This window comes from Sturnira hondurensis, unplaced genomic scaffold, assembly GCF_014824575.4.
Source record: "Sturnira hondurensis isolate 20B ecotype Veracruz unplaced genomic scaffold, ASM1482457v3 Scaffold0004257, whole genome shotgun sequence".
Taxonomy (NCBI): Eukaryota; Metazoa; Chordata; class Mammalia; order Chiroptera; family Phyllostomidae; genus Sturnira; species Sturnira hondurensis.
The window spans coordinates 5059766-5084587 of NW_028076888.1; the positions used below are offsets into that span (position 1 = coordinate 5059766).

A 24822-nucleotide genomic window follows, 5' to 3' on the forward strand; every position below is an offset into this window, starting at 1 on the left:
TTTGATTGGGGGCATAACCCACCCCAGCCACACGCATTCATGAATCCTCGTCGGCGCAATAGGAACTCACTGGTTACGTCTGCACTGGTTACGTACGAAGTCAGTATCTCTGTCCTGGCCTTCTGTTTGCATTCCTGGATAGTGCCTTTATATGTTCTTTGAGTATTTTTCTAGTATTTTTGGACTTCTTATTGATCTTTGAGAGTTATATATTACAGCAGTATTGGTTCGGGAACAACCTTGAATGCTAAATTTTTTTTGTAGATAAACATCTACAAAAACACCAATACTTTAGCCTAGGCATTAATTTCCAAGTTAAAGACCAATACCACTAAACAGTAAGACAGAACTTTTCAGTNTGCCCGCTTTGATTTGGGGGCATAACCCACCCCAGCCACACGCATTCATGAATCCTCGTCGGCGCAATAGGAACTCACTGGTTACATCTGCACTGGTCGGCGCAATAGGAACTCACTGGTTACATCTGCACTGGTTACGTACGAAGTCAGTATCTCTGTCCTGGCCTTTTGTTTGCATTCCTGGATAGTGCCTTTATATGTTCTTTGAGTATTTTTCTAGTATTTTTGGACTTCTTATTGATCTTTGAGAGTTATATATTACAGCAGTATTGGTTCGGGAACAACCTTGAATGCTAAATTTTTTTTGTAGATAAACATCTACAAAAACACCAATACTTTAGCCTAGGCATTAATTTCCAAGTTAAAGACCAATACCACTAAACAGTAAGATAGAACTTTTCAGTTATTAAATTGGCAAACAAAAAGAACATGGAATAGCACTATTCATTGTCAAAGACAACAAAAATTTTCTCAAGGACAATTTTGCAATATATTTCAGAAGCCTTAAAAACATGCATAGTCTTTTACCTAGTAATTCCAATGCTAAGAATTTAATTAGGCATAAGGATGATCCCAGTACTTAGAAATAACCTAAATTAACATGCAAATCCAGAAGACGATCGAATTAAATGTGGCATTTCTGTAAGATGAAATACGACATCAGAAATAAATGGTGGTATTACAGATCAGTCTGTAGTTTTCTTCCTACCACAAGCATGTAAACAGGGTGTGCCCGGCCAACAGTCGCACAACAGCTGAGCGCAGAGCGCACACGACTGCGAGCCGCTACCCCGTCCTCCACAACAAAACCGGTTTAATGGTATGTAACATTACGTGGCATCTTCTGGATTAAGGAGTTAACCTCTTTTTCCCAAGGACACAATTTAAGCTCTGGCACAACCTCAAACACCCCACTTCACTTTAGCTAGTCCTTCCTAGAAACTTCCAATAGCCAACTAACAAGTAACAGAGGTTTTCATTCCAGCCAAGAGTCATCACTGCATTTAAAAATTCACTGAGTTTTGTCCTCGTTTCTCTTGTGCATATAAAGTGCGACTTCTCGAGACTCCCTTTTTAAAGGCAACTTGACAGCGTCTTTATCACATAAAAAGGAAACTGCTTTCCCAGTAAGACTCCAGACACTAAACTGTGGTGGCAACAAAAATTTTTATTCAACTGGTTCAAAAAATTTTTAGAATGAATGCATTTAGGTGATCAAATAGACTTTAAAAACAAATCTTTGCCAAATAGTTTACTTCTGAACTTCAAAAAAAAAAAAAAAAACTTAGGGCAGAATTAAATCCCCATAGCTAGGTAAGGTCATTACCACAGACATGTTAGCAGAAGGCTGCCGGACACTGAAGGCCTTCCGAGACCAGTAACTAGAGTTACACACGTGTAAACAGGGACGAAAACCATGCCATCGACGAGTGAACTTACCCCCGGGCTCCTTGCAGGCTCGCCAGTTTAGTCTTTGGAGGTCCCCGATAGCATTTTAAGTGTTACCATGTTACTGCTGCTGAGTAACAGTGCAAGTGCTAAAATGCAAAATTCAGATGGTACAGGGTTGGGAAATCATGCAACTTAGATGCAGAAAAAAAATTTAAACAACGCAAGATCCTTTTACAGAAGAAAACTGGATAATGAAACAATGTGACGATCACAAGTCTAAAGGATGACTTATAAAAGTTAAAACACCTAACTTGCAAAAAACCTATTTATCATACTCTGATTAGATAAGGGCATTCGGCAAACTATCAACACAGAAATTTTACATTCATCCATTAGAAAACAAGCTCAACTCTCATAGTAGTAGTTACATAAAAAGTACAATAGAGAATCAATATATTATTGCTTTTACATACTTAACAGTGCATCGTGAGAGTCTAATCCCAGTGTTGTGAACGGTTTTATTCAACACTTCCCCCGCCTTTGGAGGACAAAGCCCATTTCACTTAACACGTCCACAGACAGACAGCCCACCACCCTGCTAGTTCTTAAAGCTATCAAGCTTCTTAATGGATTTCAGGCACAAGGTAATTTGTGGTTTCTTCTACTTTATCCCTATTGCAATTAATTCCACTTTTCAAATCCCAAACTAAAAAGGCGCTGATATTCCTTTCTTTTCAATTGATGTGCTTTGCTACAAAGCATTTAAGGATCATTAACACTGTTTTGCCACTCCCCCAAATAAGACTTTTAGAAGGCATGGTTGCTTTCCTGATGGAGATTTACACAGGCCATGTAAATAGAACATCACCCAAATGCACAGAGGCACTGAGAAAAAAACTGGAGGGTACTGCTTACCATTTTAGGTGCGGTCACCCAGACTTATTAAAAACCAGATTTAAAAAGAAAAAAAGACTTTTCACTTTAGACAATGCAAGAACAAATAGCAATTAAGTCTGGGTATCAGGTGTCAATGCATGACAGGTGATGAATCCATTTGACTTGAGACAACTTTTGAAATAAGTTTATTTGAAGCAAAATAAACTATTGCCAAGAAACTTTATGAAAGTTCCATCTCAAAAGGGTCAAAAAAGGGGAATTAACTGCTATGAATTCTTTGCATTCAGGGCTGCAAAACAAAGACACATATTATTTAAATCAGTTTTATTTAAGAATTTCCAATATTGACAACTCTTATAAAAAGCATCCAAGCACAGGACACAGAACTGCAGCAAACAGCATTCTTATGGGGAGCTAACAGACATTAGAACTTCCACCCTTTGAGACACCCCCAGCTCACTGGTGAACTCTGCTTCCAAGTACTCCTGCAAAGCACACCACAAGCTCAGTCCATGTTCTCAACCCATCAGCTTCAGTTCACATTACCACACTTACAGATCAGTAACAGAAGAGAACACACACCATACAGCATTCACAGCAGTTGACAAAGGGTAGGGGAAGTACAAGTATCGTTTCACTTAACACATTCAACTAACGTGGGTAATCTAAGAACAAAACTCACTTAAAGTCTTCCAACAGATGTGGATGTCCTTTGAATGCAAGAAACATTCGTACATTATTTGCTATCATTGCTCTCTGCACACTCTCTCACCAAAGCCACAGGATGGAGAGACACATCTCGCCAAGTTAAAAAATATCCATTTTGCACCACCGTCTGCGCACGCGCTCTCTCCTTTTCTCGCTCATACTAGCCTTTCATGCCTCGGCACCACCATCAATCCCACACAAGGTTTCAAAAGTTCAAACAGCCTTCTGGTTCCATATCACAGCCTTGCGTTCACAGCGTCGATACGACTCCATGAAATAAAGAGTAGCGGATAAAAATGGGACACCCACCGTCAGAGACGCGGCCCGTGCAGTGTGATGACCAAATCTTGCATGAGAAAGCATGTGGACAGAAGTATTCCTATGGCAGAGTATTTACAGCACTACTTTCAATGAAGTGCTTCTTCCATAAACATTTGAAATGAGATGAACTGCAGAGATTAAATGAAGGCTTCATATTGTACTTTTGCATATGAAGGGAGACAAGTGTTAAAAAACAAAAACAAAAGAACCAAACACTGTGACACCATGATCTCCAAAAAGGAGATATTCCTAAGGAAGAAATCCATATGGTGGGGTTCAAATTAAAACAAGCAGAAAAGAATGTAGTTCTAATTAATGGTTTCCATTTTGAACATGCAAAGAATTCACTTGACGAGTCCAGGGATAAAATATTACAGGAGAAACCTTTTGATATCAATTGTAGTGTGTCGGTTTACCCATCAGGCAAACAGCAGTTCACTTTCAAACACTCAATATTGCAACCCTTTATGTAACAAAACTTATAAAATTCCTTTAGCTCTTCCTCTTTTTCTAAAGAAAAATGTCAAAAATACTGCTGAATATACTCCACACTGAACAACCAAATTTTGAAAATTCTCAGTACATATGTATTTTACAATATACTTACCATGAGTTTAGAAAAATTTGAATTCCCACCAGTCTATACAACCGTCACCCACTGTCTACATTCCCCAGCTAGAAGGTTTAGAATCCATGCTGGAGCCAAAGCCTCCGTTAAAACCACTGCCTGACCCTGCATTTGAAGCTGATCCCCAACCGATTGCTGCACCTGAATTAGAACCACTATAAGAGTTATTTCCGGAACCAAAGGCCTGATTCGGCTCCCTCTGCATGTTGCCTTGGCTCTGATTATTACCTGATGGCCCTGACTGGTTCTGCTGACTGGCTAACATGCCCATCATGCCCCAGCTGCTCTGCAGGGCTGCCTGGGCTGCAGCCATCATCGCTGGGTTAATGCTAAACGCTCCGAAGTTCATCCCTCCACCCATGTTACTGCCTTGATTGTTTCCCAAGCCAGCTCCCCCGCCCCTACTGTTACCAAATCCACCCTGATTCCCAAAGCCACCTGGATTACCACCGAATCTTCCACTTCTTTCTAACTGTCTATTGCTATTGTGCTTAGGTTCAGCATTGGATATGTGTACGCTGATTCCTTTAATGATCAAGTCCTCTCCACAAAGAGACTGGGCAACCTATAAGAAAATAAGGGATGTAAGTAAAGGCAATTAAACCACTGACTTGTACATCAAAGTAGCAGTAAAACTTAAGATTTCAAGCCATCATGTTCACTAGAGGGAAAATAAACAATGAACGCTCATTTCATTCAAACTCAAAATAGCCTTTAGCTTTAGTAACAGCAGCAAAAGATTTTCAGTCTACTTTGTAAAGGTATATAACACTTCGAGCTAAAGGTATATAACACTTCGAGAAAAATAGTCAAGTGTTTATCAAAATATCTAGGTCCATATACCCCACAGCTTACAAGGTCAGAAAGCTTAGCTAAGTAAAGATGGCAATTAGCTGGATGGGAAAAGTTCAAGAGAAATTATCTGATCAGCTGGGACAAAATTATTAGAGAAAAATACCTGATCATCTGCAAATGTAACGAAGGCGAAAGCCCTGAATGGCTTAGGAATGAAGACGTCTACCACCTCTCCGTACTGGCAAAAGAACTGCCGCAACTCGTCGGCGGTCATGTCCTCTGTACAACGCCCAACAAACACCTTTCTGCTTCTCAGAGGCTCATCCGGGCTTTGCTGATCAAGTTAAAGGTAGGAAAGACACACATATCAGAAATATTTTATGAGCAATGAAAAGGGCATTATGGAGGAGGACGTAACAAAATCTATCTGCCTTTTATGTTAGGTGAGTCATTAAAAAGTAGGTACATTCTTATTTTTTTCCATTAGCACTCCTCTTTCTTGTAAGACTTTTCGACGAATACAGTTTTAAAGTTTAAAGTTCATGAAAGCATAATCAGATCTAGGAAAGCCAATGACTTAATGTCCTGGCAAAAATAATAATGTTCCAAATAAGCAAGTCTTGCTTGTTTGGAACAGGTTAGGCCTTTGAAACAAGATTACCATACTCTGATTATCTTGTGTTTTAACATTTAACTATGTAAAAAATGGTTAACTCTCTATAAATAATGAGAAAAGAATAAAATGAACAAAGTTTAGTTTAGAGGGATAATGAACTAAATATTTCAAACAATCATAAAATATTCAGCATGCATTAAGGTTGGTCCCAAGGCTTTCAAGAGGCAAGAGATTTCAAGAACACATCCTGACCCTTTTTTCCAAGCATATTTAACATTTTATTTTGTAGTGTCTTTTAAGGAAGTCTGTCAGCAAAAGCTGCCCAGTGGGAGGAGGAGAAAGAAGCCAAGTACCTTGGAGTTAGGGAGTTTACAGTCACACCACCGTCCGTCTATCATGTGTCGCTGTGACATGACTTTCACCTGGGTCTCGTATTCCGTGAATCGAACAAAGCCAAACCCCTTTGAATGACCGGTTTTAATATCTTTCTTGACCTAGGAAAAAATAATTTAAATTTACTGAAACCACACACACACACACACACACACTAATGAGAATTCCCTGACAGTGTGAACAGCTCCAACTGGATGCAATGGCTTCATTAAAACTGAAACCAAGTTATTCTTGAGCTGAGAGGAACAGGAGGGTTGGAGTTGAAACAGATCCTGTTCACAGTAGAGTAAAACTCCTTTACGTCGCAGAACTCAACAAAATGTTTTAGAATGCAAAGATAAACTAGATCTAATGTTTACAAATCTTAGAAATACTGTCCACTGGACACGAAGGGCAGTGTCACTGTAACAGGAATTCTGGGTGTTCTTTCTCTGACAAAGAAAAACTGCTCAATGAAATCAAAGCTCACCTGGACCATGAGGACCTCCCCAAAGGTACTGAAGTACTCCTTCAGGTCCTGTTCGGTCGTTTTCCACGGGAGACCCAGCACTATGAGGTCGGACGTTTTCTGAACTGCTCTCTTCACTTTCACCGCTGACGAGGCATCCGTCTCATCCATTTTTCTCTTGTTATCTAAACAAAACAAGCAGAACCCTTGTAGAGCTCTCCATTTAACATGTCTTAAGACACACTGCCTCCTATACTTAGAAGTGAGAAGCAAAAAGATTTGAAGAACATAAAGATGTTTCAACTTTCCCCAAAGGGTGACGTTAGCTCTCAAGGACACAGTGCGGGACTGAACCAAGTGGCCGAGGTGGCCCTTCCGGTGCCAACCCAGGGACTGGCGCCTCTGGTTTTGCAGCCCCACAGGTTACAAACACGCATTCTTCCCTCTCCAATGGCGGACCCAAACCAAAATCATTCCATTCCACCCTGACTTTAAAATACATCCAGGGGGAAAAAAACAGGTTAAGGAAGTGTAATTACCACCTTTTTGCCTAGTAAATGTTTTTTGCTTAATTATTTTAATGCCTATAACTTAAAAGGCTATATGCCAAATAATAATAATAATAATATCCGCAACTTTTATCTCTAGCTGTGGATTTAAGGGTGATTTCAATTTTTTTTCTTTTTTCCCCTAAACTTTCAACAATAAACTCACATTAGTTCTGTAATATAAAGAAAAAACCTTAGAAAACCTTATTTTTAAAAACTAAAATTTGGAAGGAGAGGAAAGGAACTAAATGACATTTTAGAAAACACTTTTTTGAACAGCTTTAGGCTCTCAGCAAAACCGAGAGGAAGGCAGAGATCTCCCATACCCCGCCTCCTTCCCTGTTAGCAATGTTTCCCGAAGGTGACACATCTGTTACAAACAGAACTGCAGCAAACAGCATTCTGAACCAACACAGCACTATAAACAATGTGGCAGTACTTGCCCTGAGAGTTATTTAAATACACAGTTCTCACTTTAAAAATCACTTAAACCAGTGGCCTTACACATTACTCTAACAGTAACCTCTAAAGAAAGGCTTGGGCTGCAGGAGACGCTGCACCGCGAAGAGAGGTCATGACCTATGACTTACAATGACACACGAACCCGACCACACCTGGGCTTATGGCAAAACGAAGTGGCAACGAACCTTTGGGATAGTTGACAACATACACCAGATTCCCCCAGCCGTTGTCCGGGGCGTGCAGGATCCCCTCCACCAGCCGGACGCCTCGCATGCACTGAGACACCGGATTCCGATAGCGCAGCCCACACGCCCCCGGAAACTGGGCTGTAACGGTGGAGAGCAGCACAGTCCCATCGTCTTCTGACGGTATTTCAATGGGCTCGTCATTTTCATCTTCTGTTACCCGAATATATTCAGACATCTTCTACTTTCCCTTAAATGGAAAAGAGAGACAAATGACCAACATTTGTGTCCAAGGAACTGTTTCCTTATAATCGGCTGATCAGTGCGACTACCATGCTATTGTTCTCGGACTCGTATAAATTTTTTCCCTGTTTGGATTCTCACACGCGCTGGCTATCCCTGAGACGTTAGGAGACAAAGACAGTAATAGTAATCCCTATAAAACTGTGATGCCTTGTTGGTTCATTCATTCAACAAACATTTGCTGAGGGGCTGCTATGCATCTGGTACCGCAATGACAACTGTGAAGCCAAAGGGCTAGGGGGGCATGCTGGTCAGGAGGCGGGGGATGACAGCAGACAAGTAATTATCTTATTACAACCGGGCTATGTGTTCTGGAAAGTAGTAAATGATCTTGGGGGCCGAGGAGAACCACCTAAGTTGGTTGAAGTGTGTGCTTGTGCGTGCGTGTGCGTGCGTGTGTGTGGAGGGGGAGGGGTCCCTAAGAAAGCGATGCAGAAGCTGAGCCCTAGGACTGAATGGGAGCAGCGAGCCAGGGCAAGAGAACAGGGTAAAAGTTCCTCCCTGGTCCTCATTTTGGGACTTCCGGGGGCCCTCCAAACTTCAGCGTCAAGGACAGCGGCGACAGATCCTGCGCGACGCGGGCCGCCACCTCCCAGAAACCAGTAAGTGACAGCCGAAGTGGGAGTTGTTAAGCGCGGCCTGGGCGGGGCCGCAGGGGCCCACGGCCTAAACTGACAGCGTCCCCTGGACCGCAAAGGACCGAATGCACCAAGCCCTGCCCGGGGGCCTTAGCCGGGCCAAACCTTTGCCTGAAGCTGCGCGGCCCCGCCAGCCCCGCGTCCCTGCCCCGGCGCCCACTGACACCTCGCGCCAGATCCCAACGACGCTCCCGCGCGAGTCCGCTGGAGCAGGACCGGGCAGGCCCGGGGCGGGGTCCAGGCCGCCGCATCCTCCTCGGGGCAGCCGTGCGGGAGCGAGGCACATAGGGCATTCTCGGTGAGCAGCGTCCGCGACTCACCCGCTACGCCGCTGACAGGAGGCCCTACAGGCAAACTCAAGCAGCCAGGGATTCAGTAGCAGGCACCCAGTTACCGCTTCGCTCCCACAAAATGGCGCTAGGGCCGCCTCCTCCCCCCGACGGCCGTCGTCCTCTCCCACCGGTTCCCCGTCCAGAGGGGGAGAACGCCGCATGGAGTGCCGCAGCCCTTTCCCCAGCGAGTTAGAGCTCCTCCCTCCTCGGAGCCTGAGCATATGGAGCAGATTTGAAAGGTAAAACAAGACCAGCACCCGGGGATGAAAAGCTAAACATCGGAAAAACATGGATGCGTTGGCTTCACCTCCCCCCACGTACCGTGGCAGATGGTTTCGCCCAACCAACGACCGGCCCTGTCTCGCCAGCGGCGTTCGCGCACTCTGAAAATGCGCGAGACTAGCGCAGAGGCAGGAGCTAGTGAAGGGAGGGGTGGGGCCCGGCGGAGTTGGGCGGGGCCTGGAGGGATGGGGTGGGACCCGGCGGGGATGGGGCGGGGGTCTGGGTACCTCCTCACCTTCCCGCAGCTTGGGAGCGCGAGAGCCACCAGGACTCTGTCTGAGAAGCCCGCTCGCTGGGTATGTCCTTTTTTCCCTCCCCTAGCCATCCTCCACACCTGGAAAGAATAACTTTGTTTTAGACGATAGCAATGATCGCGCCTACTGTGTACCAGGTGCCTTTCAAGTATTGTGCTCACACGTGTAATTCACCCTACAGTCTCGTGTGATAGGTACTACCGACACGATCTGCACGCTGAGAGAACAGAGACACAGAGAGATTAAGTGCCTTGCATAAGGTCATCCGGGTGGTGGACCTGGGATTTGAACCCTAACTCTAATATTCACATATTTTAGCTCCAGGCCTCTAACAGCAATAGTGTGCTTCATCTGTGTTAAAACAGGCCTTTTGTTTCACATTTCTGAATATGTGCTTTCAGTTCCAGTTCCACTGATGACGTGCCCTAGTTTAATAGCAACAATGTTAACTTCCTTGGGTATGGGTGCATCAGCTCCAGTGAAATGCAGGGATACCAAAGTGCTCCATAGCTATGCATGAACTCATTTAATGCTCAGAACAGCCCTGTGAGGTAGGTGCCTTGTTATCATTCCTGGTTTATAGGTGAAGAAATTGAGATGCAGAGGTTAAGTAACCCCGCCCAAGCTCATAGGTCTAGCAACTGGTGGAGCTGGGATTTGAACCAGGCAGTCCGGCTCTGTAGTGGGTGCCCCCTGCTTCTTACAGCCTCCTGGGGAATCAGTATTAAGTCCTTCAAGTCCATCTCTGGTGCCTGCGGTTCATGTTAACCAGATTATGCCTGAACCAATTGGAGATACAGGGAGGAGGGAATGGAGGCAGACGGAATGAATGACCTTTACCTGCCCCCTCATCCAGGGGTAGCCTTGCATAAAGGGGGCATGGCTGAGCAGATGGTCCCCGATGGTCCTTCATGGTTCAAAGCAGGGAGGTCTGCATCACCTCAATCCACCCAGTTATTTGGCAGGGGGTGGTGGAGGTGGCAAGGTGGGTCAGTTTTATTATCCCCTTTTTGCAGAAGAAGAAACTGAGGTCTGGAAGCCATGTGATTTGCCTGAAGTTACACGTTTGTCCAAAAATGTCACCCAGCCTGATGCTATCCCAAGTTTGTCAGACCCTGAAGCTCTCTGCTCCATCCCCCTCCCTGGGCCCTTCTCTGTGACCAGACTGAGACTGAGGCATTTAGTGTAGGCAGCTGTGTGAGGCCTTGGATGCCTGCGGCAAGTGGGTGGAGCTGGGTATGCAGATACTGGAGAAAGGTCCTGCAGCGACACAGGGACAAACCCAGAAAGGCTGTCCCTTCTGCCAGAGGTTTTCAGGGGAGGTGGGGAGACCAGCAAACACAGTGTTGAAGATGGTAAAGAACTACTTCAGGAAAGGAATCCGTAAGGCCAGAGGGAGGCTGGACAACACAGTCCTCCCGGTCCCATCTGAGTGCATCTCTGGGTTTCAGCCTTATGGTGCTGGTGGTCGAAAGTTCGCCTTGTTAGACGTGAGTTTTGTAAGTTCTCTTGGTTTGTCTGCTTGTTGGTTCATACCCCTTATACATTAAGCCTGAAGGTTGTTAGAGGGCCCAAAGGTATCTCTTCTCATCCATCTCCTCTCTTCTGAGCAGCTGAAATGCTTTCTGAAGGTAATGGATCAGAAAGGATTTGCTGAGCTCTTACACCTCATCCAAGGCTGTGCTAAAATTACAATGCAAAGCCACATGAAACAAAAGCCAGCCAGGGCTTGGATGGAGTAGTGCGTAGCCCAGAAGGAAGTGGGCACAGAGAACAATCAGAAAACAGTTCCAGGAGGCATAAATCACGTGGGTGCCAGTGTGGGGCAGATGCTGAGGGACTGAGGGGTTCCCCAGCTGCTGTCTTTGGCAGTGGGGGCGGCTGGGCTTCCAGCATACAAATGAGGATTCTCGACTGGAAAGAAAAGGCACTGGGCAGAGAGCCAGAGCGTTGGGAATGGGTCCCTGCTGCAGGGAACTTGGGCGTGTCTCCTCACCTCCCAGCTCGGCCAACTCCGTAAAGTGAATGAGCATTCCTGAGAACTGAAGGAAATACCAAGGCGATAAGGGCATTGAAATGAAAGTCACTTTGTCAAGAATTCATTTTCTCTTAATTTCTACGTTTTTACATCCCATCAAAATTAGGAGCTGCCTCCCCAACCGGTCTCCGTCTAATTTAGATGTTATTACATTTTTTCACTCTGAATAATTTATAATTGCACGCAAGTAGAGAGGACTCCTATGTGTCCAGAGTCACTTTGTCGCATGTGCTTTATCGCTGCCTCTCTCTGTAGACACATGAAATAATGATAACATGTATATCACAGTCCCATACCTTTGTGGAATTCAGGAACTTCCACAGCCGTGTGACCCAGGCTCTCCATGTTTGGCAGGAATGCCACGGGAGCCATGGTGTACCCTCCTTGTGACCTCCACAGGTCAGGTGGCACAGGACATCTGTTGGCCCCCTGATGGATGCCGTCCCCATTCATCTGCTGGTTAAGCCGCGTCTGTGCTTTTCTCCGCTGTAAAATTGCCATTTTCCCCTTTTGTAACTAAAGAATCTGGGGGCACCTATGCTGAGATGATCCCAAATGCCTTGCTTGTCTTCGCATTTTCAAATGGTTTTGGAATCGACTGATGGTTCTTGCCAAATTGGTTATTCCTAGAATGGTTGCAAAATGGTGATTTTTCTGGTTCTCTGCAACAATTAATGTTTAAACGTCTCATGGTGGAAAATCTCCAACCGTGATAAAATTGAGCAACAGTGCAATGCACATCAGCATGGCCACTACCTTGGTGCAACAGTTTTTACTGTTTTGCCACATTTGCTATATCTGTCCACCTGGCCAACCCTCTATTTCTTGCTGGACCATTTCAGAGTAAGTTGCAGTTGTTGTGACATTTCACCTCCAAATACTTCAACCTGCATCTCCTGAGAACAAGGACATTCTCCTACGTAACCACAATCCTATTATCACACCCAAGAAAGTGGACGATTATTTCCTAATATCGTTTAATATCTAGTCCATATTCAAATGTCTACAACCTTCCCCAATATGTCTTTTACAACTGTTTTCTTCAACCAGCATCAATTAAGTTTCACATGTTGCGTTTGGTTATCATGTTTTTTAGTCTTTCAAAATCTAGAATAATCTCCCCATCCAAGGTGTGAACTTTTAAAAAAAATTCTCTATTTTTAGAGAGAGGGGGGAAGAGAGGGAAAAAAAGAAGGAGAAAAAAACCAGTATGAGAGAGAAACATGAGAGAGAAACATCTATCCATTGTCTCTCTTTTGAGCCCTGACCTCAGACCAATGCAAGCACGTGCCCTGACCCCGAATCGAACCAGCCACCTTTCACTTGGCAGAATGACGCCCAACCAACTGAGCCACATCAGTCAGGGTCGAGATAGGAGCTTTTCAAAAAGATTGGGCCAGATGGTCTGTAGAATGCTATACGTTCTGGATGATCTGATTGGCTGCCTGGACATCTCTGTTTATTCCTCTCCTTCCCATTTTTCCTGCAACTGGGAGTTAGGTCCAAAGACACGATCACACGCAGGTTAGACCCGATGGCCAGAGCACTGTGGGTAAAGCCACCTGTGTCCCACTGCGCCCCATCAGGAACACGTATGCCTGCTTGTGTCCCTTTCAATGATGCCAAATTTGATCTCTTGCTTAGGATTGTGACCACCAGATCCCTCTACAGAAAAGGCGTGTTTTTCTTCTTTGCAGTTGGAAAGTAATCTCACGGAGGTGCTTTGGCACAGAGCATATATCTTGCCTCCCTGTGGCCCTTTACAGAAGGGTTTCAGCATCTATCTGTGACTCCTGCCTGAATCACTCGTGGCGGGGTGGGGAACTCGAAATGGCCAATGTTTAAATGCTGTCATTTCTTCTACATTCTTTTGTAAAGGAGAACTTTCCTTATTAGCTGGGCGTGAGCTCCAGTTCCCCCAAATGCCTGACTTTGTGTCGATTTTCAGGATAACTTGGCATCATAGTCAACTCCAAGGGTAACACATTAATTTTCTTTTTTCTTTTTTTTCCCAATCATCACTATGAACTCTTGGATTTTTAAAAAATATTTTATTTATTTATTTTTTAGAGAGAGGGGAAGGGAAGGAGAAAGAGTGGGAGAGAAACATCAATGTATGGCTGCCTCTCATGCGTCCCCTACTGGAGACTTGGCCTGCAACCCAGGCGTGTGCCCTGACTGGGAATCAAACCAGCGACCCTTTGCTTCACAGGCCCATGCTCAGTCCACTGAGCAACACCAGCCAGGGCTAACTCTTGGATTTTATTTATTGAATGTTTTGCAATAGGTTAGAGACATTTGTATTTTAATGATCAAGTTGTCCTAATTATGGCCTGGGGAAACCCTTCAAACTGGCTTAGGGTCCTCTTGCTGAGTCTCCATTAGTCCCCATTAGTTCTTGCTTCCTGGCACAAGCTGTCCCAGGCCCACCTGGAATCAGCCCTGGAATCAGGCATTTCTCTAAAGACTTCTGGTTCCTTTTGGTCCGCAAAGGCATTTAGAAACTGGAATCTGGGCATTAGGCATGCTCATGGCTACGTTGGTTGTCACAAGCATTTTTGAAAGGTAAAATAGTATAATACCAAGGCAAGCTATATCGATTTCATCATCATTTACTTTCCTTTTAATTTAGATGTCTCAGAAGCTGCCCAAAGTAAGATAGGCCTCCCCTACTAGGCCTAGGTCTTAGATTTTTTAAATTATTTTTGTGAAAAGCCAATTAGTGCAAAGACACCAATAACAAACAAACAAACAAACAAAAAATATGCAATCCCTGCTGTCCCTAACCCTTCCCTAGACCTTTGAGAGGTAACTGTTCTTTTAGTTGTTTCTTGTGGATTTAGTTGCATCTGACAGAGCCTTTGGGAGGTTAAACCTGCCCAGGATCTCTAGATAGCAAGAGCAGCTTCGGGATTTCAAATCTGGGCTCTCCGGCTCCAGAGCCCTGACTTTTATTATTTAAAAAAAATATATATTTTTTCTTTTTGGGCCTCAGGAATGGGGTTGGGTTTATGGTTTACCACCCACCTCGGTCTGGTCAAAGTCTCTCCTTATTTCAGGGTTGTCCCCACTTTTTCCCAGTCCCCGTGCCCTCCCATCCCCCTCCTAGACCCTCGCTCTGGTGTTTCTCTGCCCTTCAGTCGGTGCGTGTCCTCGTCCTCAGCAAAACCGGGCCTCTACACAGTGGGCCCCACGGTGCGGGGTGCTCTTCCAGACCCGGGATGGACAAGCCCCCCCCCAAGTGTACCCCATTGCCAGATTTTGTACAGCCCACGAGATAAAGATTGTTTTTACATGTTTAATTCGTTGGAAAACATCAAAAGAATAACGTTTTGTGATACGTGAAATTTTAATGAAATTCCAGCTTCAGCGCATAAGTTGGAGGGTAGGCCGCTGCGCTTATTCAACGGCGGCTCTCAGGTCGCATCACTGCATCGGAGGGTCGTGGGGCTCAAGGTCTGAAATATTTACTGTCTGGCCCTTTGCAGGGAAAAAAGTTGCTGACCCCTGCTCTAGGTGTTAGGGGTAACTGGTGAGCATCTGTTTTTGATTTATATGAAGAGAACGTTGGTTTAGCTTGGGGAGGTGCATAGAATTCATCCCTGGACCTGGAACTTTTGAGAGTGAAAGGGGTACTCTTAGTTACTGGGGCAGCTTAGGGTCAACGAGTCTGTTCCTGGAAGACGAGGGTGTAGGGTCATCCGTCTTTAACCCTCATCCCGCCCATGGTCACCGGCTTTGTTCGTTGCGGTTTTGGCATTTGTCCGCGGGTTAGCTGCGCATCTAAACGGGGCTCCGCAGCCTGCAGCCCAGGGGGCCAGAACCGGGCCGCAGCCGGTTTCGAACAGCCTGTAAGCTAAGATTTTTAAATGGGGGCAAAATCAGGAGGAGAATGATATTTTGTGATGCATTAAAATTGTTCGAAATTTAAATTTCAGGGTCTGTGCTGTCTTGTTGGGAAAGCCACGCCCCTTCATTTGCATGTCATCTAAGGCTGCAACAGAGACCCCAAAATACAGGATCTGGCACAAGTAACGCCTGCTTGAGTGTGGTGGATAGGGTAATAATATGGGTGCAGTAATTTATCATTTTAATTTGAATATTTCACCTAAAATGTCATATGCTGTGCTTGAGTGTGATATTGTTGTGTTACAGAATTGCATGCTTATGATTTTTTAAAAAGATTGTATTTGCTTTTGAGGGGGGGAGGGAGAAAGAGAAGGAGAGAAGCATTGACGTGTGGTTGCCTCTCGTGCCCCCCCTACTGGGGACCCAGCCTGCAACCCAGTCATTTGCCCTGACTGGGAATCAACCATTTGGTTCTCAGGCCAGTGGTCAATCCACTGAGCTACACCAGCCAGGGCTGTAAATGCATTCATTCATTCAGTAAGCATTATCTTCAGTTAGTAAGTGCCCCACTATTCTAGGCATTGGGGGTGCAGCAAAGGAGCGAAGTCCCGGTCCTCTGGGAGCTCACCTGCCCTCTCGGCTGGGAAGACAGCCAAGGCTGTCTTCTGGAGCCCTTCCTGAGCACAGACGCCCTTCCCAGCGCCCGGTGTCAGCAGCTGTTGGCATCCGCACAATTCTATGGTGCAGATAAGATCATCTCCATTTTCCAGATGCGGGAACCAGCTCAGAAATGCCGGGATGGGCGTGAGCTGCAGGCGGAGCCGGTGGCAGCACCGGGCTCCGAGCGCCTGGCTCTCCTGCTGCTCTGCCGTTTTGCCAACACTCCACCTCTCTCATTTCCACCTTCCTAATTTTTTTTTTGCTTTTCTAATGAGTGTAAAGTGCTCTCTCATGATGGTGTTTTAATTTGCGTTTCTCTGATATATAGTGATTTAGAATATTTTAGGAATCTGGGCTCTTCACTCTTAATTTGCTTCTTGAAATCAAACCAGATCTGAACAGGTGGGAGAAAGTTTTAACAAAGAAATTGGCAGACACATTCGTGCCTTCCCCTCACGTTGCTACGTGGGGCTTGTGTTCCAGCAAGGGATGCACAGATCCTGCTGGAATGGGCTTCATGCCGACCACCTGGAGTCAAACTTCAAGCCACCCACCAGCCAGCCATGTGACCTCTTGCAAATTCCTAACCTTTCTGAGCCTCTGTTTCCTCCTCTGTGAAATGGGGCAGCACCAGTGCCTGCTGCGTAGGCTTGCTGGAGAAGTAAAGCGTTTGGCACGTAGAAGGCGCCACCGCATGGTGGCTATTATTATTAACCCTGCCAGGGCTTACGAGGAATCATGGGAAAAGGAGTCACGGTGCGGTAATGGCAGAGAGTGCGCATTTTCCAGAGGGTATCCCACGACTCCGGCGTGCATAATTTCAGTTCTTAGCTTATTCTGAGGGAAATTCTGCCAGACTAGCACGACCACAGGACCCAAGTGTTTACCGCAGAAGTAAAGCATGTGACTGTCAATGTGAGTTCATACGGGGCTTGGGCATCCCTGCTCTCCCCCACCTGACAGGCGGCAATGAGGGTCCTAGTTAGGTGCACACTCTCCTCCACTGTCCGAGGTCGGGGCATTCAGACACAGGAGAAGGGGCCCAGGGGTCCCCGTGGGTCTCACAGTTGTCCTGGGGCCCCAGGAGGGGTCTGACAGAGGCAGAGTGAGCACCAGACACAAGGGGTGAGCCTGGCAGCTGGGAGTGTTGAAGGGGCTGGACCTTCCTCCCACAAACCCCGGGCTTCGGTGCTGGGACATGAGGTATCTTCATGCCCTTCACAGGGCCCCCAGCTGGCCCCTGAAACCGGAGTGTGTCATTCGCAGTGAGCGGGAGCCATATTGCACTGGAGTCTGACTGAGCTGGGGTCCTTGAGCAAGGGTCTCGACATCTCTGAGCCCATTTCCGCACGTCTGTCTCTCGGGGCTTCTTCACTTTTGTGTGTTACACACGCATCCCTCTGGTGGCTGGTGAGCCCTGTGGACCTTTTCTCAATGTGGCATTTTAAAATGCATATGACACAATATGTGGGATTACAAAAAAACTAATTATATCCAACTGTCCCAAGTGTCCACTGACAAATGAATGGCTAAAAAGGCAGCATATGCATGTCATGAAATATTATTCAGCCCCGAAAAAGGAGGAAATTGTGATACCTGCTACAACGTGGGTGAACCTTGAGGACATTACGCTGCGTGAAATGAGCCAGTCATGAGAGGACAACTGTCCGCTTGTGATTCCTCTGATATGACTGAGGCGTCTACAGTAGTCAGGTCCATAGTGACAGAAAGTACAGCGGTGGCTGCCAGGGGCTGGGGGGCGGGAGAGGACAGTTAGTGTTTAACGGGGACAGAGTTTCAGTTTTGCAAGATGGAAAGAGTTCCGGAGACAGATGGCTTCGCAGCAATGTGACTGTCCTTAATGCCACCAAAGTGCGCACTTAAAATGGTTAAGAGGGTAAATTTTATGCTATGTGCATTTTGCCACAAGTGAAAATAAATTTTTTTTTCGAAAAGCTACCTGACAGAAAGAAGTTGCAGCAAAACTCATTTACCAAGACGTTAAGCCAATGTACGATATGGTAACATAAGCCCTATATAAGCCCTTTGTTAGGACCTTATGGCATAAGTCCTGTAACATAAGCCCTTTGTTAGGGCCTATCTGGCAGCTGGTCGATTCCCCACCTTAATTCAAAAGCAGTGATGACGTAAAAAAAATCTCGGGAGAGCTCTGTAACAATTGTCATGCGATGTGATACATCTGGGGTTGCTGTTAGGGACAGAGTCGCAATGTTCCTGTGGCTTGTTGCCCGCCTTCATAAACGGGAGCACATGCTAAATTTCAGTTAGAAGTTTGTGAAAACCAAGATGTTGTTTCTCCTCATCCAAGTTCAAGGACGGCCCTGAATTCTATACCTGTACCTTGGGGGGGACCCTAGGTAAGAACCCCCAAGTTGGACTCCGGAAGCCCTCAGTAGATGGTGCTTCTGGCAACAGCAGAACTGGCCCCTCTCTCCAAGGAAGGGGTCAAAGGTTTGCATTTTGTTGTAGAAGGAGAGGGAAGCCCCCCGCCCAAAATGGACTAATCAGTCCTTCTACTAGAGCCAAGAAGAAAGTCGTGTTGCTGTAGCTTAACTCATTCGCACCTGGTTCCCAGGTGCCGTGTGCGTCGTAGCTGACTGGTCGGGCAGCTTTTTGGTGCACCCAGTAAATAAAGGTTTGGTGGGATGTCGGTTTCCTCACCTGGAAAGTTCGAATGATAGTGGCAGATGGCACTGAGCTAGGAGAATTGGGTCTTGCAAGACTGGCAACTGGAGTTGATATATTTTATTAATCTTTGACCTCTAGCTACCAAAGGAACTCTGTGAGCAGGTCAGTGGTTTCTGCTTTTGAAAAACCGGCTGAGTGGGTATAAGAGCCCTTAGTTGAAAAAGGATTTCACAATTTCTCATTTGCAAGAGAGGGAGGGTGTTCATAAATAAAGCCACGGCGAAACTGCGCGGGGGCCAGGAGTCGGCCAGTTCCCAGGGCTTCCAATCAATTGAGTAAAAGCAATTTTGAAAATGTGATTTTCCCAAATGGCGAAACGAAATTGGAGCCCAAGTAAAGAATCGCAGTGAAACTGCTTTCTCTAAGGCTATCCAAGACAGGAGTCCCTACTGTGTGCGTGTGAGGGTCTGTGCGGTGTGTGAGGGTAGGTGTGAGGGCACATTTGTACGGGTTTTTATACGGGTGTGTGTAGGAGTGTGTAGTTACGTGTGTAGGAGGAGTGGGCTTAGAGTCGTCAAAAAGGGGACAAAAACCTGCTTTTCGATCCCTGTTTCCTCTTCTTTTTTAAGGTTTGATCAAGAGTTCAGGGGTAGAGGCCCTGGCTGGTGGGGCTCAGTGGGTTGGGCACCACCCTGCAAACCAGATGATCGTGGTTCGATTCCCAGTCAGGGCACACGCCTGGGTGGCAGGCCAGTTCCCAGCAGAGGACGCACGAGAGGCAACCATACATTGATATTTCTCTCCTGCCCTTCCCCTCTAAAGGTGAATAAATAAAATCTTAAAAAAAAAAGAGTTTGGGGTGGTCCTTGCAGGTTCTCTCTGGGTTGAGTGGGTTGTGCCCTGGCCTTTGCAGTCCTGCTGCGGACTTCCACAGAGGGCCTGGCCCCCGGGCCCCTCCTGCACCCTCAGGAGTCCCATTCGACCAGCTGTGTGTTCTGCCCTTATTTGCTTCATTTGGATGTCACAAGGGCCTCCTCTCTGTGCATGAACGGACTGTGGGGACGGTCAGGCTTCACACGCCGCACGGGCCCAAGTTCCAACCCCACGTCTCCTGAGGGGGCCCGAGATAAACCTGGGACAACGAGGGACTCAAGGAAACGTCGGTGAACCGAGCATTGAGTTAAAAAGACAACTGATCTGAAGCCCAGGGAACATGAGATCCACACTCTAAGTAGGATGTAGGAGGTGGGCACACGAGCGTTCGTTGTATACCTCTGACTTCTCTGTGTGTTTGAGAATTATCGTAATGAAATGCTGAGCAAGGGAGAGATCCGATTTTTCAAAAAGATGTTCTCCCAAGACCCCAACATTTTCTTGTAGCTGCGGTCATTTCCTTCTAGCTCAGTTAAAAAAAATTAAAAATGGTCGACAGAATTCATTCATTTCCAAGAACAGAGTGGACCTATATTCCTTCCTTCCTTCCTTCCTTCCTTCCTTCCTTATAATTCTTTTTTTAAAGATTTTATTTATTTCTCTTTAGAGGGGAAGGGAAGGAGAGAGGGAGAGAAACATCAATGTTATGGTTGCCTCTTGTGCGTCCCCCGCTGGGAACTGGCCTGCAACCCAGGCATGTGCCCGGACTGGGAATCGAACCGCGATCGTGTGGTTCACAGGCCCGCGCTCAATCCACTGAGCTACACCAGCCAGGGCCCACACTCTGCTGTTTTAAGTCACCAAGCGTGTCCCCCTCTGTCACGGTGGCCCTAGAAAACCAACAGGGTGGCTGCCTCAGGCCGTCGGTGAAACAGAGGACGATTCACTTAGAGGCAGCTCCTGGCACAAAGCAGCCGCCCAGCAAGCAGTTGGGGCTGACTGGGCGGTGATGTCACACACTTCACTTAAGTGTGCGTATAAGGTTTGTCACCCTCCCCCATTAGGATGTCGCCCCCCAAGAGCGGGGGAAGGGAGTTCCTGCTCGCTGCTGTCAGGCCAGGGAACGTCTGTTGAAGGCACGTGCACTGTATTCCGAGAACTAAGGCACCCCCTGCTCCTCTGCCCTGCCGGCCCTTCATTCGTTCAACCAACGCGCACGAAGAGCTACCACGCGCCCAGCCCTCTGCGGGGATTTCGAAGTGCCTGGAACTCCCGTGATGGCAACTCTTTGGGGGAGGGGGAAGGCACACATGCAGATTAGAAGGAGCAGTTAGAATCTCGATGTGTCGTTTTTACTTGCACGGGGCACTAGGAGCTGTGGGGCCCTGCATCCTTACCTGCCAGGGTATGAGTTTCCCGGGGCTGCTGTGACAAATGGCCACGCACTGCGGGGCTCAGACGACCGCAGTTCGTTCCCTCACAGTTCCGGAGGCTAGAAGTCCAAGAGCAAGGTGTCGGCAGGGCAGCTTTCCTTACGTTCTCTCTCCTTGGCTAGCAGACACTGTCTTCTCTTGCCTTCACGTGGTCTTCCCTCTACACGTGTCCTAACTTCCTCTTACACGAACCGGCCAGATCCAGGTAAGGCCCACCTTCATGGCCTCATCTGAACTTCATTACCTCTGTACACAAAGTTGCATTCTGAGATATTTCAGGTTAGGGCTTCAGTACCCGGGTTGGGGGAGGATGCAACCCGCACCAGCGGATGTGGAAAGGCGGGCCCAGGGCAGTGAGACGATTTGCCTGAGCTGGTCAGCAGCAGAGTGGGGACCAGGGTGAGTCTCCCAACTTCTGGTCTGGTTCTTCTTTCCCCTCTGCTTTGCAGCCTTGCTTTGTGGCACCAAAGCCTCAAATGCTTCACAAATATCTAGGGCCAAGATAGAGGCAGGTGGTGTTAGCCCTGGAAAGCTTGGAGAACAATCGCTTAGCTGAGTCTTGCAGAACAAAAGAACTAGGTAGGTAGGAGAGCGGAGGCAGGAGGGCCCAGGTGTGTGCCGGAGACACCTGCCTCTGCATCAGTGGTGGCCTTAGGCTCTCAGCTGGTCTCCCGGCTTCTTCCGTCGCTCTCTTCCAGGCCATTCTCCACCCGGCAGCCACCACAATCCCTCTGTTCGTGATTCTCTCGCCTCGGCAGGTTCATTCAGAAACTCTCCAAGCCTCGGCTCGCCAGGGCGGCTGCTTTTAGTGCCCCCTGAACTCTGCCAAGGGCCCCCTGCGGAGGTTCCTGGGAGCCTGGCTCGAAAGTGCAGACTGTTGCTTAAGTTTAAACTTGGCTTCTCGGTTTCTTTCCTTCATTTAGCCTGAAGACAGCTGACGGGGTTCAGAACACTCCGCCCCCAAATATGGCACCTTGGCACACGGACCATTTTAAGCTGAAGGAGTTTGAGATAATGGCAGGAGCCGTAGGCCTCTCGGACCTTCCCCTGAAGCGGGTTGTAGACATTCCTGTGAGAGGCGCGTCCTGTCCTGGTCCCTGGAGGAAAGGAGCAGCCTCATCTCCAAAGCGGAATCTGGACGAACCCCACACTGACCCCGTGCCCTTGTCCGATCACACTTTTCGCACTCGGAGCCCCGCATAAAACGCGCAGCTCTGACCACCTCTGTGGGTCTTCATTTCTTCCCAAAGGGTCCGCGCCCTTCGAAACGAGTGCTAAATAAATGCGTGCTTTTATCCAATCCCCATCAGTTTAGCTTGCAGAACCGACCTGAGACCCTAAGAGGGTCTAGGAAGACTTTTTTCCCTTCTGTGCACAGTCCTCTTCTCCAGGCTGAGGTTGAGTCCATGACTTTCAGAAAAATCAGCCGATCGTCACCCTTCGGATCGCCCGGACCAAAGCGGTTAATCCTGTCAGAAATTCACCTGTCAGAAACGTCCAGTGCAGGGCCTGGCCTGTCCTGGCCTTCGGAGCTCCTGGACCAAAGTGGTTAATCCCACCCAAATAACGGAGCAGTTGAGAGAGGCTGTCATCCACTTGTGCTTCCTGGGCAACCCTTGGAAGCAGCCCTGGAGGGGAGGTGGCGGCGAGGGGGGTGGTCTGGGCTGACCTTTCGTTTGTACTCTTGGAACTGCTTCCGGATACATTTGTCCCGGGTGGGAGAGAGCTCCTGCGCCTGAGCATGTGGGGGTCCCCAGCTAGAGACTGGTAAGTGTCCCTTATCCGGGCCCTCCAAAAAGCTCTCACCTGGTTACCGTGGGAATTCTGAGAGGCTGGGGGGGTGGGGTGGAGCAGCCCCACAGTCCTTGGAGCAGAAACTCAGTGCTCTCCCTCAGAATCCAGGAGTCCAGGAGGCGCTGGGCCGGCCCTGGGAGGGCTTCGGGAGGGGCTGGCCTTCTGGGGTGACGTCCAGCCGTGGCTGCTCCCACCTTCCTCAGGCTCCCAGAATCTGACATTGGGAAGGATTTCCAGACCGTGGGAAGAAAACGGAACACTCGTTTTTCTTACAAGGGTCCTTAAAACAAATAAGGGCTCAAGCTGACCGCGAGAGGCTTGATGTCAAGTTTTCCAGTGACCGGGGTCCTGGCCACAGGCGGTTGAATTGTGAGGACAGGAGAGAAAGCTCATTTTCCTTAGCATCAGGATTGCTGCCTCCTTCCCCAGCTGCAGTCCGCTTTTAAGAAATGGACCCTTGGAAGTCCTGGCTGGTGTGGCTCAGTGCCTGCAAACTTCAAGGCCACTGGTTCAGTTCCCAGTCAGGGCACATGCCTGGGGTGTGGGCCAGGTCCCCAGTAGGGGTTGCAGGAGAGGCAACCGCACATCCATGTTTCTCTCCCTCCCTTCCTTCCTCCCTCCTCCTCTCTGTAAAATAAATAAATAAAATCTTTTAAAAGAGAAGAAGAAAGAAAGAAAGGCTTTGAAAAGCTCCTGGGAGTGGGAAGTGAGGCCCCTGAGGGATGGGCTTGAACATGGACAATAGCTGGTTGTTGCCACTTCCCACGGAGGTTGGCAGGTCCCTTGGGGGCTTTTGTGAGGTTTGTAAGTCTGAAGGAGCAGCTGAGTGGGGGAGGGGGGCGAGGAGGAGGCCCTCATTTTACCTGCCTGGCCCCCTTCGACCGTGGGGTCCCCTCCACTTCTTATGGACATGGGGATGGAGGCAGGGGCTCAGCTTTGGAGATGGATGTCATTCCTCTCAAGCTGAGGGTCGGCCTCAGCTGGGTGGCAGAAGTGAGGGGGCGAAACCCAAACCCACATATTCCAAATCCTAACGGCCTGTCCATCTTGATGGGGCTCCGAAGCTNGGGGGAGGGGGGGCGAGGAGGAGGCCCTCATTTTACCTGCCTGGCCCCCTTCGACCGTGGGGTCCCCTCCACTTCTTATGGACGTGGGGATGGAGGCAGGGGCTCAGCTTTGGAGATGGATGTCATTCCTCTCAAGCTGAGGGTCGGCCTCAGCTGGGTGGCAGAAGTGAGGGGGCGAAACCCAAACCCACATATTCCAAATCCTAACGGCCTGTCCATCTTGATGGGGCTCCGAAGCTCAAGGAAGAGTGTTGGAGCAGGTACCGAAGGAGGGTAGTCGCTCACCACTCACTGGCCGCCGCGGCCTCTTGCAGGGTCCCTTTGCCCACCTTCCCTGAGTATGACAGCAGAGGCAGGAATTCCGTGGCGGGGGGGGGGGGGGGGGACGGTGCTAAACGCCTGCCGGCTGCTTCTCCTTCTTGGTTTATCGGTCTGCTTGGAACCAGAAAAAGCCGGCAGCCGGTTAGCACCCCAACTGTCCCGGGAGGAGGGGCCATCAGCTGCCTCCTGCTGTGGCTTCCGAATTCAGTGAATGGAGTTAGGCGGCCGGCAGCCTCCTGCCGCTCCTGCCCGGAGGCTGCGTGTCTGGCTCAGATTCCAGCCCGGGGAAATGCCCCATCGTTCTCCGTCAGCCCACTCTGGTGGGACTGAGGGTCTTGGCGGTTGTCCCGGTATGTCCCATGCAGAAATTCAAGGGCTTGATGCCAGCAACCTTAGAGGGACCACAGTGCCCTTTTCTGCTGTTTTAAATTTAACCATTTTTATTTAACATTTTTAACACATACAGGAAAACATATGGATTGTTCAAAGGAAAGGGCATTTTAAAAGTTTATCGATTTTAGAGAGCGAGGAGTGGGAGGGTGGGGAGAAATTTGTTGTTCCACTCATCCATGCATTC

The 24822-nt window shown here is 47.9% G+C and overlaps 1 protein-coding gene and 1 long non-coding RNA gene across 4 annotated transcripts; one reads left to right on the top strand and one right to left on the bottom strand.

Moving 5' to 3' along the window:
• Nucleotides 1–615: 615 nt before the first annotated feature.
• TARDBP (TAR DNA binding protein) lies at nt 616–9124 on the bottom strand. Of its 3 annotated transcripts, XR_005066352.1 has the most exons (8): nt 9014–9124; nt 7753–8002; nt 6579–6742; nt 6070–6210; nt 5264–5434; nt 3666–4870; nt 2667–2937; nt 616–1897 (listed from the first exon to the last, which is right to left on the bottom strand). XR_005066352.1 is itself a non-coding variant. In XM_037045247.1 (6 exons), the coding sequence occupies exons 2-6, from the start codon at nt 7988–7990 to the stop codon at nt 4340–4342; spliced, it is 1245 nt and encodes a 414-aa protein (XP_036901142.1). In that variant the 5' UTR covers nt 7991–8002; nt 9014–9124; the 3' UTR covers nt 2958–4339. The 3 variants fall into 3 exon arrangements, 1 of the variants encoding a protein (XP_036901142.1); XR_005066351.1 differs by having other exon boundaries at nt 616–2937; XM_037045247.1 differs by lacking the exons at nt 616–1897; nt 2667–2937 and having other exon boundaries at nt 2958–4870.
• Nucleotides 9125–9534: 410 nt separating this feature from the next.
• LOC118986358 (uncharacterized) lies at nt 9535–22279 on the top strand. The gene is made up of 4 exons (XR_005066353.1): nt 9535–9603; nt 21189–21268; nt 21513–21642; nt 21987–22279. It is a non-coding gene; the product is annotated as an uncharacterized LOC118986358 (long non-coding RNA).
• Nucleotides 22280–24822: the final 2543 nt, after the last annotated feature.

Coding starts and splice junctions, on each gene's coding strand:
- TARDBP (XM_037045247.1), bottom strand. CDS start 7,990: ATGTCTGAATATATTCGGGTAACAGAAGATGAAAATGACGAGCCCATT. Junction 6,743..7,752: donor TGTTGTCAACTATCCCAAAG/GTTCGTTGCCAC, acceptor TGTTTTGTTTAG/ATAACAAGAGAAAAATGGAT. Junction 6,211..6,578: donor GGGAGGTCCTCATGGTCCAG/GTGAGCTTTGAT, acceptor ATTTTTTCCTAG/GTCAAGAAAGATATTAAAAC.